At 36.3% G+C, this 19,033-nt stretch overlaps 1 protein-coding gene across 8 annotated transcripts in view; it reads right to left on the bottom strand.

Moving 5' to 3' along the window:
• Window positions 1-19,033, bottom strand: part of CSNK1G3 (casein kinase 1 gamma 3) — a 107,863-nt gene that overhangs the window by 46,443 nt on the left and 42,387 nt on the right. For all 8 annotated transcript variants that reach the window (XM_025860861.2, XM_073878592.1, XM_073878593.1 and 5 more), the window contains exons 3-4: window positions 18,546-18,586; window positions 14,048-14,117 (exon numbers count right to left, since the gene is read on the bottom strand). In XM_025860861.2, the coding sequence (XP_025716646.1) occupies window positions 14,048-14,117; window positions 18,546-18,586 (111 nt within the window). The remainder of the gene's footprint in view (window positions 1-14,047; window positions 14,118-18,545; window positions 18,587-19,033) is intronic.

The following is a 19,033-nucleotide window of genomic DNA, read 5'->3' as shown; positions in this document are numbered from 1 at the left end:
ACACACACACACACACACACACACACACACACACACACACGGTACTTCCCTTCATCACAGGGTATCACTATTTTAGTGTAAGCCACTCTTATCAGAGCCTGTCTTGCATCCATGTGTCAGATCTACCCCTCACACGTGTAAAAGTAAAAAAAAAAAAAAAGTTCAGAAATAGTGAATGAGAAGCTCACTAAAGTTTATTCCAACTCTGAAATACTACTTTTATTGTGCTATACACTGCTTTTATTACGCTACTAAGAGCCTGGAGCTGCAATTAAGACATTAAAACTTCTCAGCTACTAAGTTTTTAAAATTATTTCCACAATGCCTTGTTTTCCCCACTCTACCACTGAAAGTTAATTTTCATGCTGTTAATTTAGCAATCTCTAATAACTCACTTCTTCTCTTCAGTTTATTGCTTCTGATCTGTAGGATGCAAGCAAACCAGATCATCAAGCTTGTTAGAACTATATATGGAATGTAAAAATAAACAGGTTCTGAGGTTCTTCCATGAAAGGACTGTCAAAGGGCTTTTTGACTTCCTTCTGAGTCACTATCTGTATTCCTAATAATTGAAGTTGTTGTGAAATGACCTCTCAATAAGGCAGCAATATACTTTGGTTGATTAAATGACTGATTTAGGGACGCCTGGGTGGCTCAGTCAGTTAAGTGCATCTGCCTTCGGCTCAGATCACAATCCTGGGGTCCTGGGATCGAGTCCCACATCGGGTTCCTTGCTTGGCAAGGAATCTGCTTCTTCCTCTGCCCCTCTCCCTGCTTGTGCACACACTCTCTCTCTCTATGTCTGACAAATAAATAAAATCTTTAAAAAAAAAACAAAAAAAAATGACTGATTTATTCAAATGTTTTCAAAGATTTCCAAAAACAAAATCATTTAAGAACTTTCACTGTCTTAAGTAATTCAATGAATGCTTACAGAATATCCACTATATCCTTATGCACAGGGTGGGACATTATGGATTAAGGGTGGACAAGACACCATGATCAAGGATAATTTAACCCAGGAATGCAAGTTTATGTTAACATCCAAATATCCACCAATGCAATTCACCACAGTAACAGAATAAAGATGAAAAACCATGACATCATCTTAATAGATACAGAAAAAGCATGTGTGACATTAACTCTCAGCAAATCTGGAATTGAAGGTTAACTTCTTCAACCTGGTAAAGGGCCTCTATGAGAAACTCACAACTAACATCATACTTAACGGTGAAAGAATGAATGCTTTCCATTTATGACTGGGAACAAGACAAGGATATCCACTTTCACCTCTTTTATTCAACAGTGCAATGAAGCAAAAAAAATAAAAGGCGTTCTCAAAAATGAACAAAGAGTCTGTTACTTTAAGAAGAAGTGAAATAATTTACTTGTTCCTATTTGTTACCAATAATAAAATTTAAGCTTTCACATAAAAATCAGATTTTGGCTAAATCTGTACCTGCCAAGATGACCTTTGAAAACTTCCCAATACTAAAAAGAGAAAAATACAATACCTTTTCCGATAAACCGTGGTGACACTAACTATTATGACTTAATTTTAGGTAATAAATATAGCAATAACTGAAAATCTAATTCAGTAAACCAGTATTTTCCAAGCAACCAAGGAATGTGTTTGTAAATCCATGCACAGGTAAGGGGCGCCTGGGTGGCTCAGTCAGTTAAGTGGCTGCCTTAGGCTCAGGTTGTGGTCCCAGGGTCCTGGGATCGAGCCCCGCGTCGGGCTCCCTGCTCAGTGGGGAGTCTGCTTTTCCCTCTCCCTCTGCCTGCCTCTCTGCCTACTTCTGCTTTCTATCTCTCTGTCAAATAAATAAATAAAATCTTAAAAAAAATGCACAGGTAAATAATCTAAAGTATAATGGATTTTAATGTAAGAGAGAATAGGAAAAGGTTTTTCCGTATGGCTTCTAACTCTATACTGCAACTTTAAGAAACTACCACCGGACAAGTTTTAGTGTAGTGCCAAAATTAACAATTTAAAGGCTAATTAATTAGCCTAGACTAACAAAGCTGTGAGTTAAAATCTTATTGGAGAAATACGAATTGGGACATTTTTGGAGGAAAACTGCCCTAACCTTTCAAAACAAGCAAAAACATGCGTACAATTATATTGAAGCTGTTGTTGGTAACAGTAAAAAAAAAAGAAAAAGAAAAAGAAACCAAATGGGAACCACCTAAACATTCAGCAACTCCAGACTAACAAAACCAATTATATTATACCCACACTGTGGAACATAACATAGACTTTTAATTACCTGTGGAAATAAATCGTGAAGGACAAACTTCTACTTTTTACTTCTTATAAGTATGAAGTGATCAATTTTGTTGTTTACAACAACCATACATTACTTTTAAAATAAAATGTTTCTAATGAATCATTAAACACACATACGAAAAGATACCGGAAGGAAAAACCAGAAAGCTAACGCATTACTGGAAGCACAGGTGATTTCTACTTCCAAACTGTTATGAAGAACACATGCTATTTTTACAACCAGGAATAAAATGCTCGTTTTTAAAATTTTTCTGGGACCACAAACAAAATCTTGAACTGGAAAATGATTTAGACTACATTTATTTAATCCATGTATTAACTCATTGAGCAAGTATTTCTTAAACATTCTCCCAAATATTGAAAATTATACAGGTGTACTGCTACTCTTATTAACTGTTAGCTTCATTCCAGAGCTCCTAGAAACAAAGCTAAGTATACCTTAGGATTCTGGGCCTTATAACGTGTGTGGTTTCCCTGGCCTTCCCAGTGCACCTCACTAACACAAGAAACAGACTTATTCAAAGGTAACAATTTACTCTGCCTCATTTCGAGCTCTTCTAAAGCTGCATTTCAAAAATTTCTACTCTAGTTCTGCCATCCAAGCTGCCAGCTTCAATTTTTACCCAACCTTCAAATCTCCTCTTATCAAACTATCTCTATTAAGCATGACATGAAATTTATAATTATTCACACACAATTTCTCACAGATGAGGAAAGGCATGCATAAGTAAATATGCTCTGCTCTATTTCATATAAGCCAACTCGTTGCCAGGAGAATTACCGTGTACCTAACATGCACATTCAATGAAGCTATTTATATAACATACCTTTGAGTTTCTATAATAACACCATGAGAAAGATCAGCAAAGGGACAAAAACTGTTTTGGTTTTCTCAAAAACTTCCTTTCTTTAATGGTTTCAAAGTGTCTCAAAATTATGTATCTCTACCCTACTCATGATGGCTAAATTCGATAAACAGCATTACATTTTACTGAGTAAATTTAACACTTAGTCTACAATTTGAACAAAAATACTTCAGCTTTATCATGCAACATAATTTTACCTTAAAATATGACTCAGCATAAATCGTTGGGAGATAAAAAAAAAGATAACCCTAAATGACTCTTTAAGATACATACTGTTCTATGAATCAATGAGTATACTTCTTAGGTAAGTATTAATAATGTATTTCAACACCAATTTCATGTCACTGAAGTATAAAATCAAGAGTTATAATTTGTCTTAAAAAATCAAGAACCACTGTAAAGGTCAAACTAGAATTTCATTTCCCGGGACAAGTCTGGGCAGTTTTCTAACACTGAACGAACAAAATTAAATTGTTAGGAGTTAGGAAACATTGCAACTAACAAACAGGAGCTAGGGAGTACCCCAAGCAAAAACAAAACAAAACAACCACAGCCAATATGAATATGGGAGGCAAGACCACCAGGAAGAGGATTTATGGAAGGAGAGATGAAGGAAAAGAGGGCGAAAGAGAAGAGAAAAGCAGAAAGAAGGTTTAGAAGGAAGAGTAATGAGGTGTTACATTATTACCGATGCCTCTTGATCAAGGTACTAGGCTACTGAATTGCATGAATGCAAACCAACTCAGAAGCAGGAACAAGATTTGTATTTGATCTATGTCCAGTCAAGTTTCAACTATCAACTTACACTGCACCCAATTTGAACTGTTTTAAAATTCTTTGTGAGACTACTATAAAGAGCCATCCACTGTGAATTTATGAAAGTTAGTTCTGATAATTTCCAATATCACTAATTTTCAGGGCTGCTTATTAGCACCCTCATCTTCAAGACAAGTATATCTTTCCCCAAGAAACCTGAAGAATGGGCAAAAATAAAAAATTCATATATTATTGAAAATACAATCTCACCCTTAGTCTCCTAAAATTGATTTTATTAAACACCTCATTTTATATTTCAGCCTTCCATTTAAGTGACAAAACATTTAAGTCACAGAGCAACATCAGGAGGTCTAACAAGCACTCTTAAAGACTGCTTAGTACTTTGTGCCAGTATTGAAGTACTTGAGTTCCTTAGAGTTGGGCGATCGTTAAACCTTATCATTAAAAGAAATAATATCATGTTGTTTCATTCCGTTTTTCAGGTCTGGTATTGTTCTTACGGGAAGGATTAGAACAAAAGCATTAACATTCTGATTAGGAAATTTGACTTTACAGATGTACTTCAGAAAACCTAAAATCTGATTAGAAATACTATACACATAGTATCACATAGGCTATGTTCTTTTCCAAGGAAGTTTTACTTTGGGGCGTTCTTAACCTTTAACAAAATGCTTATACTCTTAGCTGAGCAGTTCTCAACATGTGGTCTGGAGGCACACAGTTGGCGGGGGGATGGCCCATGAGACCCTCTAGGAGGTCAATGACATCAAAATTATTTTTATAATAACACTAAGATGTCATTTACCTTTTTCACTCTCCTCTCACAAGCGAACAGTCGAATTTTCCAGAGGTTACATGACATGTGATATGGCAACAGACTGAACAAAGAAGATAAGGAGAATCTAGCTGTTTTCTAGTAAGCCAGACATTAAAGAACTGTGCGAATTTGTAAAATAAGGACACTTTTCTCACATTTTTTTGACTTGGAAAATATGGTTAGTAAAATAGTGATTTTAAAATGTTAGTGTTATTTTAAAGTGAATTAATATAGCAACATTTTTATATTTATGTTTTAATTTCTCATATGGTAAATATCAACAGCTAATAACTCACAGCAACAAAAGGTCTCTGGGATCGTCAAAAAGTTTGGTGGCTCAGTTGGTTAAGCGACTGCCTTCGGCTCAGGTCATGATCCTGGAGTCCTGGGATCGAGTCCCGCATCAGGCTCCCTGCTCAGCAGGGAGTCTGCTTCTCCCTCTGACCCTCCCTCCTCTCATGTGCTCTCTCTCTCTCTCATTCTCTCTCTCTCAAATAAATAAATAAAATCTTTAAAAAAAAAAAAAAAGTTTGAAGGCTAAAAAAGGATCCTGAGACTCACAAGTTTTGAGAATTGCTGACCCAGCTGAACAGCAAGCTGTGATGTGAACAAGTAGGTGCACTTAGTTCCAGACTTGGCCAACAGTGGTTCCATTAAATTCCAGCACCCACATTTAGTAATAAAATTCTACCAATTAACCCCAAATGAAATAAAGCCACCCCACTGTAAAAAGAAAAAAAAAAGTCCTTTCTGTGATAATTCTATTTACACATTGAGACTATTTTAAATTTCAGAGAACATTCAAAAAATAACACCTACAAATGAGTATTCATTATATCGAATATTGAATAAAATTATATTCGTTATATAATGTTATATTATTCATAATTTAGTTATTATCCTCTGGGCCTAATTAATTAAGGAAAAAATAAATCCTCTGTATCATTTTTACCCCCAAGCTTCTAGTTTGCAAATTTTTTTCTCACAATGTGCTACTTTATATTTAAATCAAAATAAATCAAAAATAAAAGTGAAATATGGAATCATCATACTGTTTTTAATGGCTTTACACTTTCAATCTTTTCACAATTACATAGAGAAATTTAAAAATGATGCTGCATTTTAGAAAATTAAATCCATCACCATTTAGTCCTACCCTATTCAAAGGTATGTTTTTTTTAAGATTCTTATGTGATTAATTTCTCACTAAAAATACTATAATTACCACATCATATACAACTATTCTAGTACCTGCACCATATAAACCAAACTAAAACCACTAACAGTTAACCCTTCCTTCTTATATTGGTAACACATAGCATTCTTTAAATGCACACATTGTCCATCAACTATAAGGACTTTAACACAAAAACTTTGTAAAAAGTAGCAATATACATATGTAGGTAGTCACGTATAAATTGGTAAGAGTTCAGCAATGCATAACTGACAAATTCCCATACAGAGAGGCCTCCGTAAGGAATGAGAAATATTACGTATACTTAAGAGGTCTTCTAAAAGCAATTCAGCTAAGACAGAAAAGAGAACTCTCAGAAGCTGCTACATCAACTGTTGGTTATCTGAGCTGAGATTAAGTCTACACTAACCACTGGCTCATCCACACAGTATTCTTTATTGTTTGTTAATACCAAAATACAATAGGTGACATTCTAATCAGTATATTCACTTCACTTTCATGGTTTTTACAATATTTTCCTCTCAGCTTTCTCAAATAGACATAAGATACACAGAAAGAGTAGAATTTCTTAAATTTCTTCAACACAGAAAAACTCAGGCTTCTCAATGAATAAAAGGAACTTTAGATATTAACAAATGGATACGGCCAGGTTTAAAAGCTTTGTACTGTTACAACCTTTCTTTAAAGTAAAGAGTATGATCAAATTTCCATACATTATGGACTCACCAACACATATTTAGCTAGCAGACAGACCTAAACTGTCTTGAAAAGAGGGATGTGAAAATGGAGGCGTCTGTAAACCAGATCAAAACACAGAGGCAACACCTAAATCCTGGCTTTTTGACAAAGCACAAACCAAGAAGGCAGAGGGGTCAGTACAAGGCAGGGAGAGGAGCTCTTTTAACAGCTCTTGAAAGGCAATACCATGGAGAGGTGTAATTTTAAAAAGAGCCACTGCTGCTATTATCAAATTATTGCTTAGAACTACAGAGTTCAGGGCACATCAAAAAGCCAAGGCACTCACTTAGAAACAATGATTTAACATACACATGGTCTCAAACAGGGTGTTTAATATCACTCCTATATTTGCAGATTGCCAACAACAGTAATTTATAACAGAAAAAAGATTATTCTACTTCCTTTGGTAAGCAGTAACTTATGACAAAGAAAGGTTATTTTACTTTCTGTTAGAAAGATTATCAGCTAATAAAGAAATGCTAAGGAATAAGTAATTGCAAAGTTTTCCCCAGCAGAGCCTATGAAAACCATCTGATACGAAGAATTAACGTAAAGAAGCAATACTCAGAATCACTGATCTTCAGAGAAAATTACCTCATAAATTTCAAAACATAGTCCATGCATTCTCATCAAGTATCAACAATTCAACTAAACTTTTTTTCAAGTAAATAAAAAAAACGGATTATTCTAATAATTAAAACTATGCTTCTCTAGAAAGTGATTATTTTTAGATGGCTGAACTGTATAGTTCAGTTAAGTAGGTAACTATCTGGCTATTGTCTAGGCTTATCATTTCTGTTATTTTAAAAAATACTTATTGATTTTTTTCCTTCAACTTCCAGATCCCTAAAATGAGGAATTAAATTTGCCTAATTAGAGAATAATACACAAATGAAATAAATTAAAACAAGTAAAATTTTTGAAGTGGTATGACTATGCTTCTATGTCAGAAATGAAATAAACTAAAAACTTAATAATATAACAATCTTTATAATACTGGTGTATCAAACTTCCAACACCAATCCCAGAAGTTAAAAAAAAAAAAAGAAACTATAGGAAATTTTGAAATGGAATATATTATATATCACAACTTCACATCTAGTAAGAGAAAACAGTCTTTCTCATTTAAGAAATGAGTTAAGAGAACGCCTGGGTGGCTCAGTTGGTTAAGCGACTGCCTTCGGCTCAGGTCATGATCCTGGAGTCCCGGGATCGAGTCCCACATGAGTCTGCTTCTCCCTCTGACCCTCTTCCCTCTCGTGCTATCTCTCATTCTCTCTCTCTCAAATAAATAAAATCTTAAAAAAAAAAAAAGAAATCAGTTAAGAAATCAGTTCAACCATCTACCAAGGAACTACAATTGTCAAGTGCTCTGCTCAGTTTCAAGGATAAAAAAGCGAATACATCATCTCACTGCCCTTAAACAGTTCAAATGTTAGTGGAGGGGACAGACATAAGCAAATAATAACGTAATATAATATGATACAAGAAAACTAAAGATATATTCAAAATAATGTCAGGTCAAAGAAGAAGCATTTCTGCAAAGAAAAAAACAATGTCAGGAAATGCATTGCAAAAGGGGTGACATTTAGCTAGGGCCTGAAGAAAGAAGGAATTCATTGAGAAAGAAAGACATTCCACAAAAGAAAATACAGACAGATGAAAATAATAAGATCTTTTCAAGGAAGAGTAAGTTGAGAGCAACCAAAAAGTGGATTAGCATAAAGAGAAAGAAATTTGGATTTTACGCTAAATGGTATGACAGAACTTTGGGATCATCCCAATTGGCTGAAATCAAAGGCAACTAATGTTTTCAGCTTGAATGGATGTGCCACTGATGGCACAAGATAATCCAAAAGAGCAAACAGGTCTTTGGGAAGAGAGAAAAATCACTGGAAAAGTAAGGAGAAAAGAAGGGAGGGAGCGAAATTCTAGGTTACAGAATTTCTCATTCCCCTAGGGGCATACATGAGTAACTAAATTTTAAGAACAGAGGCAAGAGATAAAGAATTGGAAGTTACCCTTATTTAGACACCAATTTCATCTTTTTCTCCTTCCCTTCAGTTTCAAAAAATTCCGGCTCTTAAGATGAAAGCCACATACTAAGAACAGGAGCAGGAAGCTAAAGAGAGCCAGTGCCTTACTTTTGAGCAGCTATATCAACCCTACAATTGTCTACCTGAAAACTCCTTGTTGATTTTTCCTCACAAAATATCCCTCCACTTGTGTAAACTACTGCTATCATGATTTTTGTTACTGACAAAGTCATCTGTGCCCAACACCATGGTCAGCATGCTTTTGTCTCTGTTTCTCTTCTCATGTCACGCTCTGTACTCTCCCTTGGGGGATCTCAACCATTCCCTTAGCTTTAGAAACCACCTATGTGCTGATGACTCCCAAATCTAGATCTTATCTGACTCAGGAAATGCTGACTGGATGTGACAAGACTATTCAATATATTACATTTTTGCTACTACAGAAAGTGATCTTGGTATAAAACACAATATTCTAATCCTACAGAAAGCTAAGTAGTAAGAGAGAGGCAATCCCTCATCTATGCACTAAAGCTGTACGGTCCCACTGTCTGTATAGAATGGATTCAGTGAACAAATGAGAGAGAAAACAAGGATATTCGCTGGGCAGTTAGAGAAAGAGAACGAGAGACATATGGACTTACAGGGGGTTCAAATCCCAGACAGGCAGAACTAGAGAAATTATATATGTTTTCACAGACAGCTCAATAAATAATTCTAAATAAATCCATCTTTTCATTTTTGTTTTTATTGCGGTCAGGCATACATGATATAAAATGTGTTATTTTAACCATTTGTAAGCATAAAGGTCAGTGGTATGAGGCAAATATTCACACTGCTGGGCAAGGGTCACCACTACTCATCTCCAGAACTCTTTCATCACTTCGTACTGAAACTCCATACCCATGAAATAGTATTTTCCCATTTCCCTCTCCCCTCAGCCCCTGGCAACCACCATTCTGCTGCCTGTCTCTCTCAATCTGACTACTCTCGGTACCTCAAATAAGTGGAATCACATAGTATTTGTCCTTTCATGACAGGCTTATTTTAGTTAGCAAAATGTCGTCAAGGCTCATCTATATTGTAGCATGTGTCCAAACTTCCCTTCTTTTTTAAGACTGAGTAATATTTCAGGGCGCCTGGCTGGCTCAGTTGGTTAAGCACATGCCTTCGGCTCAGGTCATGATCCTGGAGTCCCAGGATGGAGCCCCACATCGGGATCCCTGCTCAGCAGGGGGTCTGCTTCTCCCTCTGACCCTCCCCCTTCTCGTGCTCTCTCAAATAAATAAAATCTTAAAAAAAACTGAATAATATATTTCATTGTATGTATGGATTACATTTTGTTTATCCATCCATCCACTGATGGACACAGGTTGTTCCCACCTTTTGGCTACTGCAAATCATGCTGCTCTGAACATGGGTATACGAGTATCTGCTAGCATGCAATCTTTGGTACAGGTAACAAGAAGTGGAATTGCTGGATCAAATGGCAATTCTATGGTTAACTTTTTTGAGAAACTGTTTTCCATAATGTCTGCAGCTGTACCATTTTACATTCCCACCAGCAATGCACATTCATACCAACACTTGTTGACTGGTTGCCGGTTGTCTTTCATTTGTTTGATAACAGCCATTCTATGGGTATGAAGTGGTATATCTTTGTACTTTTGATTTACATTTCCCTAATGATTACTGATACTGGGCATCTTTTCAGGTGCTTATTGGCCATCTGTATATATTTGCAGAAATGTCTATTTAAGCCCTTTGCCCACTTTTGAAGTGGACTGCCCATATTCTTGGGGTCAAGTCTTAGGAGTTCATTAAATAGTGTGGATATTGATTAATTATACCTATTTTTAAAGAGAATACTAACAAGCAAACTGCTACCTAAATAAAACTTAAAGTACCTTAAGAGAGTTCTAAGTTAAATTACTTTGAATGGCTTATTTATGATTAAGAGCAGTCTGAAAATATAATCCTTTCAAGTATCAATTCCAAAATCAAACTTTTTTCTTTTTTTTTTTTTTTTTAGTAGGCTAGACGCTGACTGTGGGGCTTGAACTTGGGACCCTGAGATCAAGAGTCACACGCTCTATTGACTGAGGCAGCCAGCAGCCCCAAATTCAAACTATTTTAAAATCATCAGTCCCTCCCCCAAACAACTGAAGTCTTGTTTTTCTACAAAGCTCACAGGGACACTCAAAAATGTTTTTAAAATTCATGATTGATAAAAAACTATACAGTAACCTAAATTCACATGATTCACATAAAATACTCAAAAATATTCACAATTTTGTCAGCTCCATGCAATAGCATTCATATTTTGACCTATGTAAATGCTATGCCATGGAGCACAGGGGAGCACCTGATATATACTGACTGTCTTCGACATGGTGGACCCTGTCACTGTGGAACACTGCAGCCCTATGGCATTCAAGTGGTAAAGACGCAGACTTCCTTTTTATTACTACTCTGACATAACTTTTAAAGTTAAAAAAGGCAAAGAATATAATAATAAAATTAAGTGTACCTCTGGTATTCAATGACTCCCTAAACTCTAAATTGACTTATTCATTCTTCTCTAATTAAAGTGTTCAATCCTATTTTTCCAACTGATAGCTTTACTATGTTAGTAATGACCAATCTAATTACCTTTTATCTCCCCAGCATCCAATCTTCCTTCTGATTAACACCTCAGTTTCCCAATAGGCAACCACCTTGCCCCATTCTTAGTCCCAGAGTTTCAGGTAGCTGCTGAGATGAGCAAAAGATCTAAGTCTGGGCAATCAAATAGCAATTAAAACAAGGAAAGGCATGGGACACAAAATAAGACAGTAAGATTTGGTCCTAGAACTTTTGCTAGATTTTCAGGAAAGAAATGACATTATAGGGGTGGCTGGGTGCTCAGTCGGTTAAGCATCTGCCTTCGGCTCAGGTCATGATTCCAGGGTCCTGGGATCAAGACCCACATCAGGCTCCCTGCTCAGCGGGGAGTCTGCTTCTCCCTCTCCCTCTGCCACTCCCCCTGCTTGTGCTCGCTCTCTCTCCCTCTCTCTCTCCACTAAATAAATGAAATCTTTAAAAAAAGAAAAGAAAAGAGGGGCGCCTGGGTGGCTCAGTCGTTAAGCATCTGCCTTCGGCTCAGGTCATGATCCCGGGGTCCTGGGATCGAGCCCTGCATCAGGCTCCCTGCTCCACGGAGAGCCTGCTTCTCCCTCTACCACTCCCCCTGCTTGTGTTCCCTCTCTCTCTCTGTCTCTCTCTCCATCAAATAAATAAATAAAATCTTTACTAAAAAAACAAAAAGAAAAGAAATGACAAAATTGCTAAGTTAGGCTACTGGTAACTACCTCTGCCATCTCATAAAAAGGGCCAACCAGAAAATGAATCTTACACACACACACACACACACACACACACAGGCAGAGCACAGAAACAAATTCAAGAACGTCCCTGATGGCAGTATTTGAAATCCTGGGTACAATAATATCTTATAAATAGGTCCCTTCTCTGAATTTCCAGTAGATGAGCCAAAAAACTCTTTTTTTTTTTAACTTAGTTTCTTCAGGCTTTCTAGCACTTGCTATTTCTAACTAATATGTATGGTTTCACACATAATTAGTTTTATTCCCCCTATCCTTTAAATCTCAGTTGTCAGTGATAATTTTGATAACTCCTGGAGGGCTATCTGTATCAGACTTAGATGTGCATAAGAAGCCTACTGTGATAAAAATATTAATACAAAATGTCAACTTATTGTCCCCACAGTGACTACTCATTTGGAAAGTATGCTGCTAGAAAAAGAGAACGTGCAAAATTAATAATGCATTAAGAAGTGCTCAGCTCTATGAACTAGAGTGTAAACATATGTGCTTACAAAAAGACAAATGAAAAAATTCCATTTTATTAAATCTGGGGAAACAAAATATCCCTACCTGATAAGAAACTACACATACAAAATCATTACAGTTAGCAGAACAGAAGTAAACAGAAAAAGTATAGCTGTGAGAGGCTTCCACATAAAGGCAACGCAACATACTACAGGAAATGTTCTCATTAGTTTTTTTCCAATGGCAAAAAATATCCATTCTCACTAATTTTAGAGTTTACATAAAAATACACCTGTACTTAAAAAAAAAATTCACCAGTATTAACTTCCTACAGCCAATGTAATTACTGCATGCTTGTGGCTTAAAACAGCAATTTATTTTGTCACAAATCTGGAGGCCAGAAATCTGAAATCAGTGTCATTAGGTTGAACCAAGGTGTGGGCAGGGGCAAGTTTCCTCTGAAGGTTCTGAGGGAGGACCCTAGACGCTGCTCCCAGGTTTGCGTGACTGCCATCATTCCCTGCTTACGGCTCTGTCACTCCAATCTCTGCCTGTGTAGCCACTTTGCCTTCTCCTCTTCTGTGTGTATAAAATATCCCTCTGCCTTTCTTCTACCAGGACATTTGTGACTGTGTTTAGGGGATACCAAGATAATCCAGAATAATCTACCCATTGCAAGATCTTTAAATTCATCATACCTGCAAAGGTAAATTTACAGGTTCCAAGGATTATGATATGGATATCTTTTACGGGGCCATTTTTCAACCTACCACTATGTCATAAGTCATTTCAATAACTATAATATCACCAAAAAGGCTAAGACTATAGGAGTCATATGCATCTTGTATTCTCAAATTCAATTTTTTCACAATGTTCTCTATTCATATTAGCACCAACACAGTAAGCTCCAAAAAATGTCATAATTAAGATAAAAAGAGGGACACCTGAGTGGCTCCATCAGGTTAAGCGTCTGCCTTGGGCTCAGGTCATGATCCCAGGGTCCCAGAATCGAGTCCTGCATCGGGCGCCCTGCTGAGCAGGGAGCCTGCTTCTCCCTCTGCCTGCCTCTCTCACTCTCTCTCTGACACATAAGTAAATAAAATCTTTAAAAAAAATAAAATAAAATGAGAACATTAAGACTCTAGTAAGGAAATGTCTTGTAAGGATAGCCTTAAGAAGTGATTCATTTTAACCAAATTTAAAATCTATTCTTTGAGGGCGCCTGGGTGGCTCAGTCGTTAAGTGTCTGCCTTCAGCTCAGGTCATGATCTCAGGGTCCTGGGATCGAGTCCCACATCAGGCTCCCTGCTCTGCAGGAGGCCTGCTTCTCTCTCTTCCACTCCCCCTGCTTGTGTTCCTGCTCTCGCTATCTCTGTCTCTGTCAAATAAATAAAATCTTTAAAAAAATAAAAAAATAAAATAAAATCTATTCTTTGAAACCAAAGAGTTATTATGATAACAATTCATTACAAATTTAAAAATTAATACAAGACTTTACCTCCAGATCCTAACTGCTTGTAGAATCTGTATTCCAAATGCAGCTGTGGTGCTCTGGATTTCATGGGCTCCTAATTAAAAAATAAACAAAAATAACAAAAAATATTTAAATTATTAAAATATCACTAGGCCCCAATCCCAAATGTTATAAATCTTGGTGTAAACTCATAATTTAATATTCTACTAGGCATCTTTCTCTAACATTAGATCCAAATAAAAATCAACTTTACTTTCAATTAAAATCAACTGATACCATAAATGTACATAAGGTTAACTGGCTATTAGAAGAAGCAGTAAGGAAATCTCTCTGTTTGACTCTTTGACTCTGAAGAAAATTATACTCCAAACATTCGTGACTAGGGAAAACGGTGGCCCTTACTCTTTTTCTCCCGTTCCCAAGAATTCACCTCTGAGCTGTGTATTTCTCATGTAAAGGTTCTAGGTTAAAGGGACGTCACAGACAAGTGGAGAAAGAACAAAGATGAAAATATGAAAATTTTGACAGGAGCAAGATATTTTTAAAATCTTTTTTAACTAGGGTATAGCTTACAATAAAACACGAAGTTCATAAGCATTACATCCATGAGCTTAGTTAACTACATATACTCCCACAACCACCACCTCAAAAAACCTTCAGAACATTTCCATCATCCTTCCCTCAGAGGCAGTCCCTTGTTGACTTTTATCACCTTTCGATGAGTTTCATCTGTTGTTCTATTTCATATAAATGACATTTTTCAGTGTATGTTTTATATGTATGTGTCTGGCTTCTTTCACCCAACATAATGTTTTTAAGATTTACACACACACACACACACACACACACACACACACACACAAAGAAACAACAAAAACAAAAGCAAAAGAGACTCTAGATATAAGTAATAAACAAGAAATGTGTGAAAATATCTGTAGAAAGAAACTATTTAACAGGAAAGTAACAGGAAATCTGTACAAGATCCAATAGGAAAGTATAACAAAGTAACAATATTTAAACAAAATCAAAAGAACTTCAAAAAAATTTTAAGACTTCAATAATTGAACTTGCAAACTCAGTCTGCCAGCAAATTAACACAATAGAAGAGAAATTTTGGAAACTAGAAGATATAAGGGAAAACATCTATAGAACTAGAAAATGATGTAGAATGCCTCTAAAATTATACGGAATGCATTATGAAAGAAGAAAAATGGAAAATACAGAAAAAAAGAAAAAAGATGAGAGACCTAGATAATACACTGAGAAATTCTAATAGACATTTGATAAGAGTCTCAGGAGGACAGGAGGGGAAGAAGTGAGCAGAAGCAACAACTGAAGAAGTAATTGCTATCTTTGAGAACTGATGAAAGACAACAAACTACAGACTCAGGAGGAATGTGGATCCCAAACAAAAGAACTTTAAAAACAAATCTATACCAAGACCTATTATAATGAAAACTATAACCCAGGACAAAGACTTCAGATAAGGAATGAGTGAAATCCCAGGGGAACAATTACAGTCATAAACATTATTGTAAGAGAAAACAATGAGCTTAGCTCTTGAGAGGCAGGACAGAATAGTTAAAGGACAGACACTAAAACTACACTTTTCTGAGTCTGAATCCTAAATCTACTACGGACTAGCTGAGTGGCTTTGGCAAATTACTTAACCTTTTTGTACATCTCAGTTTCCTCCTCTACAAAAGAGGGGATAAAAGTTTATCCTTTTCATTATACATACATGCATATTATTATTTATATTATATATACATACATTTACATATATGACTTAAAACAGTGCCTTCCACATAGTGAGTGCTATACCTATAAATTCTTACTTAACTCTACAGAAGTATGTAGCCATAAAATAGTATACAACCATAAAAATAGTATGTAATTAAAAATGCCCACTTATGCAATCACCAGTGAAATTAAATATATAACTTACTCACTAAAACTCCCTAGATAAAAAGACAAACTCAGATCTAATTTAGGTGAGTCAGTTCAGCTTGATTCCAGTACTTTACTAGCAGTAAAATTTTATTACACCACCATATAACAAAAGTCTAACAGGCTGACATTTTCATTATTCATGAACACCAGGTTATTAGATAAGTGCAAACAACAACAGATAAGGGTATTAGCTGAGGTCAGATTAACAAATTAGCCAGAAACAAACTATCAACATGAACTAGGATAACATTAAATAAATGTGAAAACCTTTCTAAGAGATAGCAGAACTGAAAGTTGTCACTGAAATCTGCTCTCTGAACACCACTGTTATCAAAATGCCCCTATTTGTACCAAAATATAGAAATCAGATGGCACTGAAGGTAGAGAGACATAACATTTTCAAGTGATTATTTTTAACGCAGGTTCTGAACAAAATTATATGTTATATACACAAACAAGAAAACATATAAGGAAATTTTATATTTCATATACAAACATATTTAATAAACTAAGTACCAAACTATGGTCCAATAGTTTTATGAAATGTCTTCTGTCCTACCTATCATCCAAATATATTTTTGGATGAATTCAAGGCAAAGGTGACTCTATATGTCATACTTAAACCTCAAAATACTAGACACAGATCCAAAAAAATTGCCAGTTTCACAAAGAAATCACAATTATTATATGTAGTGCTGATCACTGTGCTTTATAAAAAGGAGTAAGTCAGAGCAGAGGGAGACTGTCTGAAAAAAAAAAAGAGGGAAACAATAACTAAGGGGATAGTGATATGGCATGAAGATAAACTAAAAAGAGTTGTACACACATGTGTATATATGAATGAAAGATGACATACTAAATGTTTACTAAGGCATCAGTGGTGCAAGCAGGGTAAACAAGTCCCAAATCTGAGACTAACAAGACCTAAGGGTTACCAATTAAGGCCTGAATCAGACAAGGACAGGTCAGCCTAGAGCCGTGGCTCCTGCTGCGACACCGTGGTTGATATGCCCCAGGCTGTCAGTTCAGCACCACGAACCACGCCCCCGAGCGGCGCTGCTATAGCACTAACACCAAATATGGGTGTTGCCACATTGCTGTCCTTGTGTGCCACCCCCACTCCCAACACCACACAATGTCTAGATCCTGGACCGCTGGCCTAGAACATGGAAAAAGGAAGAATTCCAAAGAAATGAAAGTCAGCAATGCCCTTTCAGACACTGTCCAATGCCTGCAACCTCGGCCTCCCTATTGTGATTCACACAAACCAATGCCCCTTGTTCTGATCTCATGCTCAGAAGAGAACTTTGTCATTTTAACTTACTTTCTATGCATATCAGCCTACAGAAAGCAAACATGTTTATACTGATTTGGGCACTGTGGATGTGTAATAGTAAAATACCTCATTTTGAATTAGACGTTAATTCTTCCAAATATTTACATCTCTGAGAGCTTGACTGATTGGGTGAACTAAATGGTTACCGTAAATCCACCTTTAATTGCCAGTGACGATCTTAAAAGCAAACAGATCTGCTATCATAAAGCCAAGGAGCAGACCTTAAAACTATGGTGAACTCATCCAGGCAAAAGCCAGTCCCAAACGACCTGTCAGCCAGCCAGTATCTCCTGGTGGAGTCACAACCCTATTGTGCATCTTTACTTCCCAGTGAAAATAAACAAAACTCAGTCTACAATCACAAAGACACTTAAAATTAAGGAGTACAGTTTTCTAGCTCATCCTGAAAGTTTTTCTACTTCTCTCTGTTGCCTCTTCTTCTAATAGTCTCTCCTTCTATATTAATCCCACATTACCCTAATAACAGTGGTTATTTTGGCAGAAGCAAGATTGACAATGGCAAGCGGACTGGAAAAACCAAGCCGTGCTTAACCTCAGGGAAACCTGGCTGGCCAGCCAGAAAGAAAAGTTGTGCCTGAAGAAAGTTAGGTCTCATAAAAATTCTCGGATCCCAATTCCTCCAGAGAAGAGCTGCCTTACAGCTGTCATAGTTGGCACAGTTAGGACTCTAGATAGGTCCCATGGGAGTTTGCTTTCTCTGCTACCCTCCACTCACATCAATAATCTCTGATTCCCTGAAGGTCAAACAAGAGCCAGTTATTACCATATAAAAAAGATCAGTAGAAAAAGAGATTTTGGAAGCTACCTGGAAATAGAGTTTCAAAGAATGTAATCCTGAATACTAAGGACACTTTTGTCCAAATGCTTGAATCGTTAAGAGAAATTTTGCTTTCTAGTTTTTCAATAGTTAAAAATGCCAATGTGCCAGCTTCTTTAAATGAAAAATTGTACCAAAATTCGAAAACTAAATTCTATAATGCTATCAAAGTAAAGGGACTGAGTTTTCGTGGCACAGAAAGACACAGACATCTATACATTATCACATACTTGAGGGGCGTGCTGATGCTTGCAGCTTAACAACAAAAAAACCCAGTTATGCGTATCACTTCCCCAGTAAACACTCAAATTATAAATGATAGGAAAACAGAAAAGTAATTAAAATATAGGCTAATCATCAAAGACAAAACAGGAAAATTAGAAACATGAACTTACCAGTTTAATTGCCACATATTCATTTGTATATAAATTTTTCCCTTGAAAAAGAAAGAAAAAACGTCAGATTCTATCAATAATTAATTTTTAAAGAGATAGTATGCAAAACTCTACTCTGGGTGGAAAAAAAAAAAAGCACATAATATATTTAAATAAAGCAAAAGAGGGGGGCACCGGGGTGGCTTAGTCAGTTAAGCATCCAACTCCTGAGGGTCCTATGATCTTGCCCTGCCTTGGGCTCCTCGCTCAGTGGGGAGCCTCCTTGAGATTCTCCCTCTCCCTCATCCTCTGCACCTCCTCCTGTGCATGCGCATGCGTGCTCTCTCTTGCTCTCTCTCTAATAAATCTTCAAATAAAACAAAAGTCTTTGCTTCCAACTATATAGCAAAAACCTCAATGACAAGGAAATCTTAAATTTATCAACTCAATGACGTATATTTAGCATTTCACCCGATTCAGGGTAGAAGGTAATACTAATAAATACATTA

Source organism: Callorhinus ursinus, unplaced genomic scaffold (assembly GCF_003265705.2).
Source record: "Callorhinus ursinus isolate GAN/ISIS: 27379988/994484 unplaced genomic scaffold, GSC_fseal_2.0 scaffold30, whole genome shotgun sequence".
Taxonomy (NCBI): Eukaryota; Metazoa; Chordata; class Mammalia; order Carnivora; family Otariidae; genus Callorhinus; species Callorhinus ursinus.
This window is presented reverse-complemented; position numbering and strand designations above follow the sequence as displayed.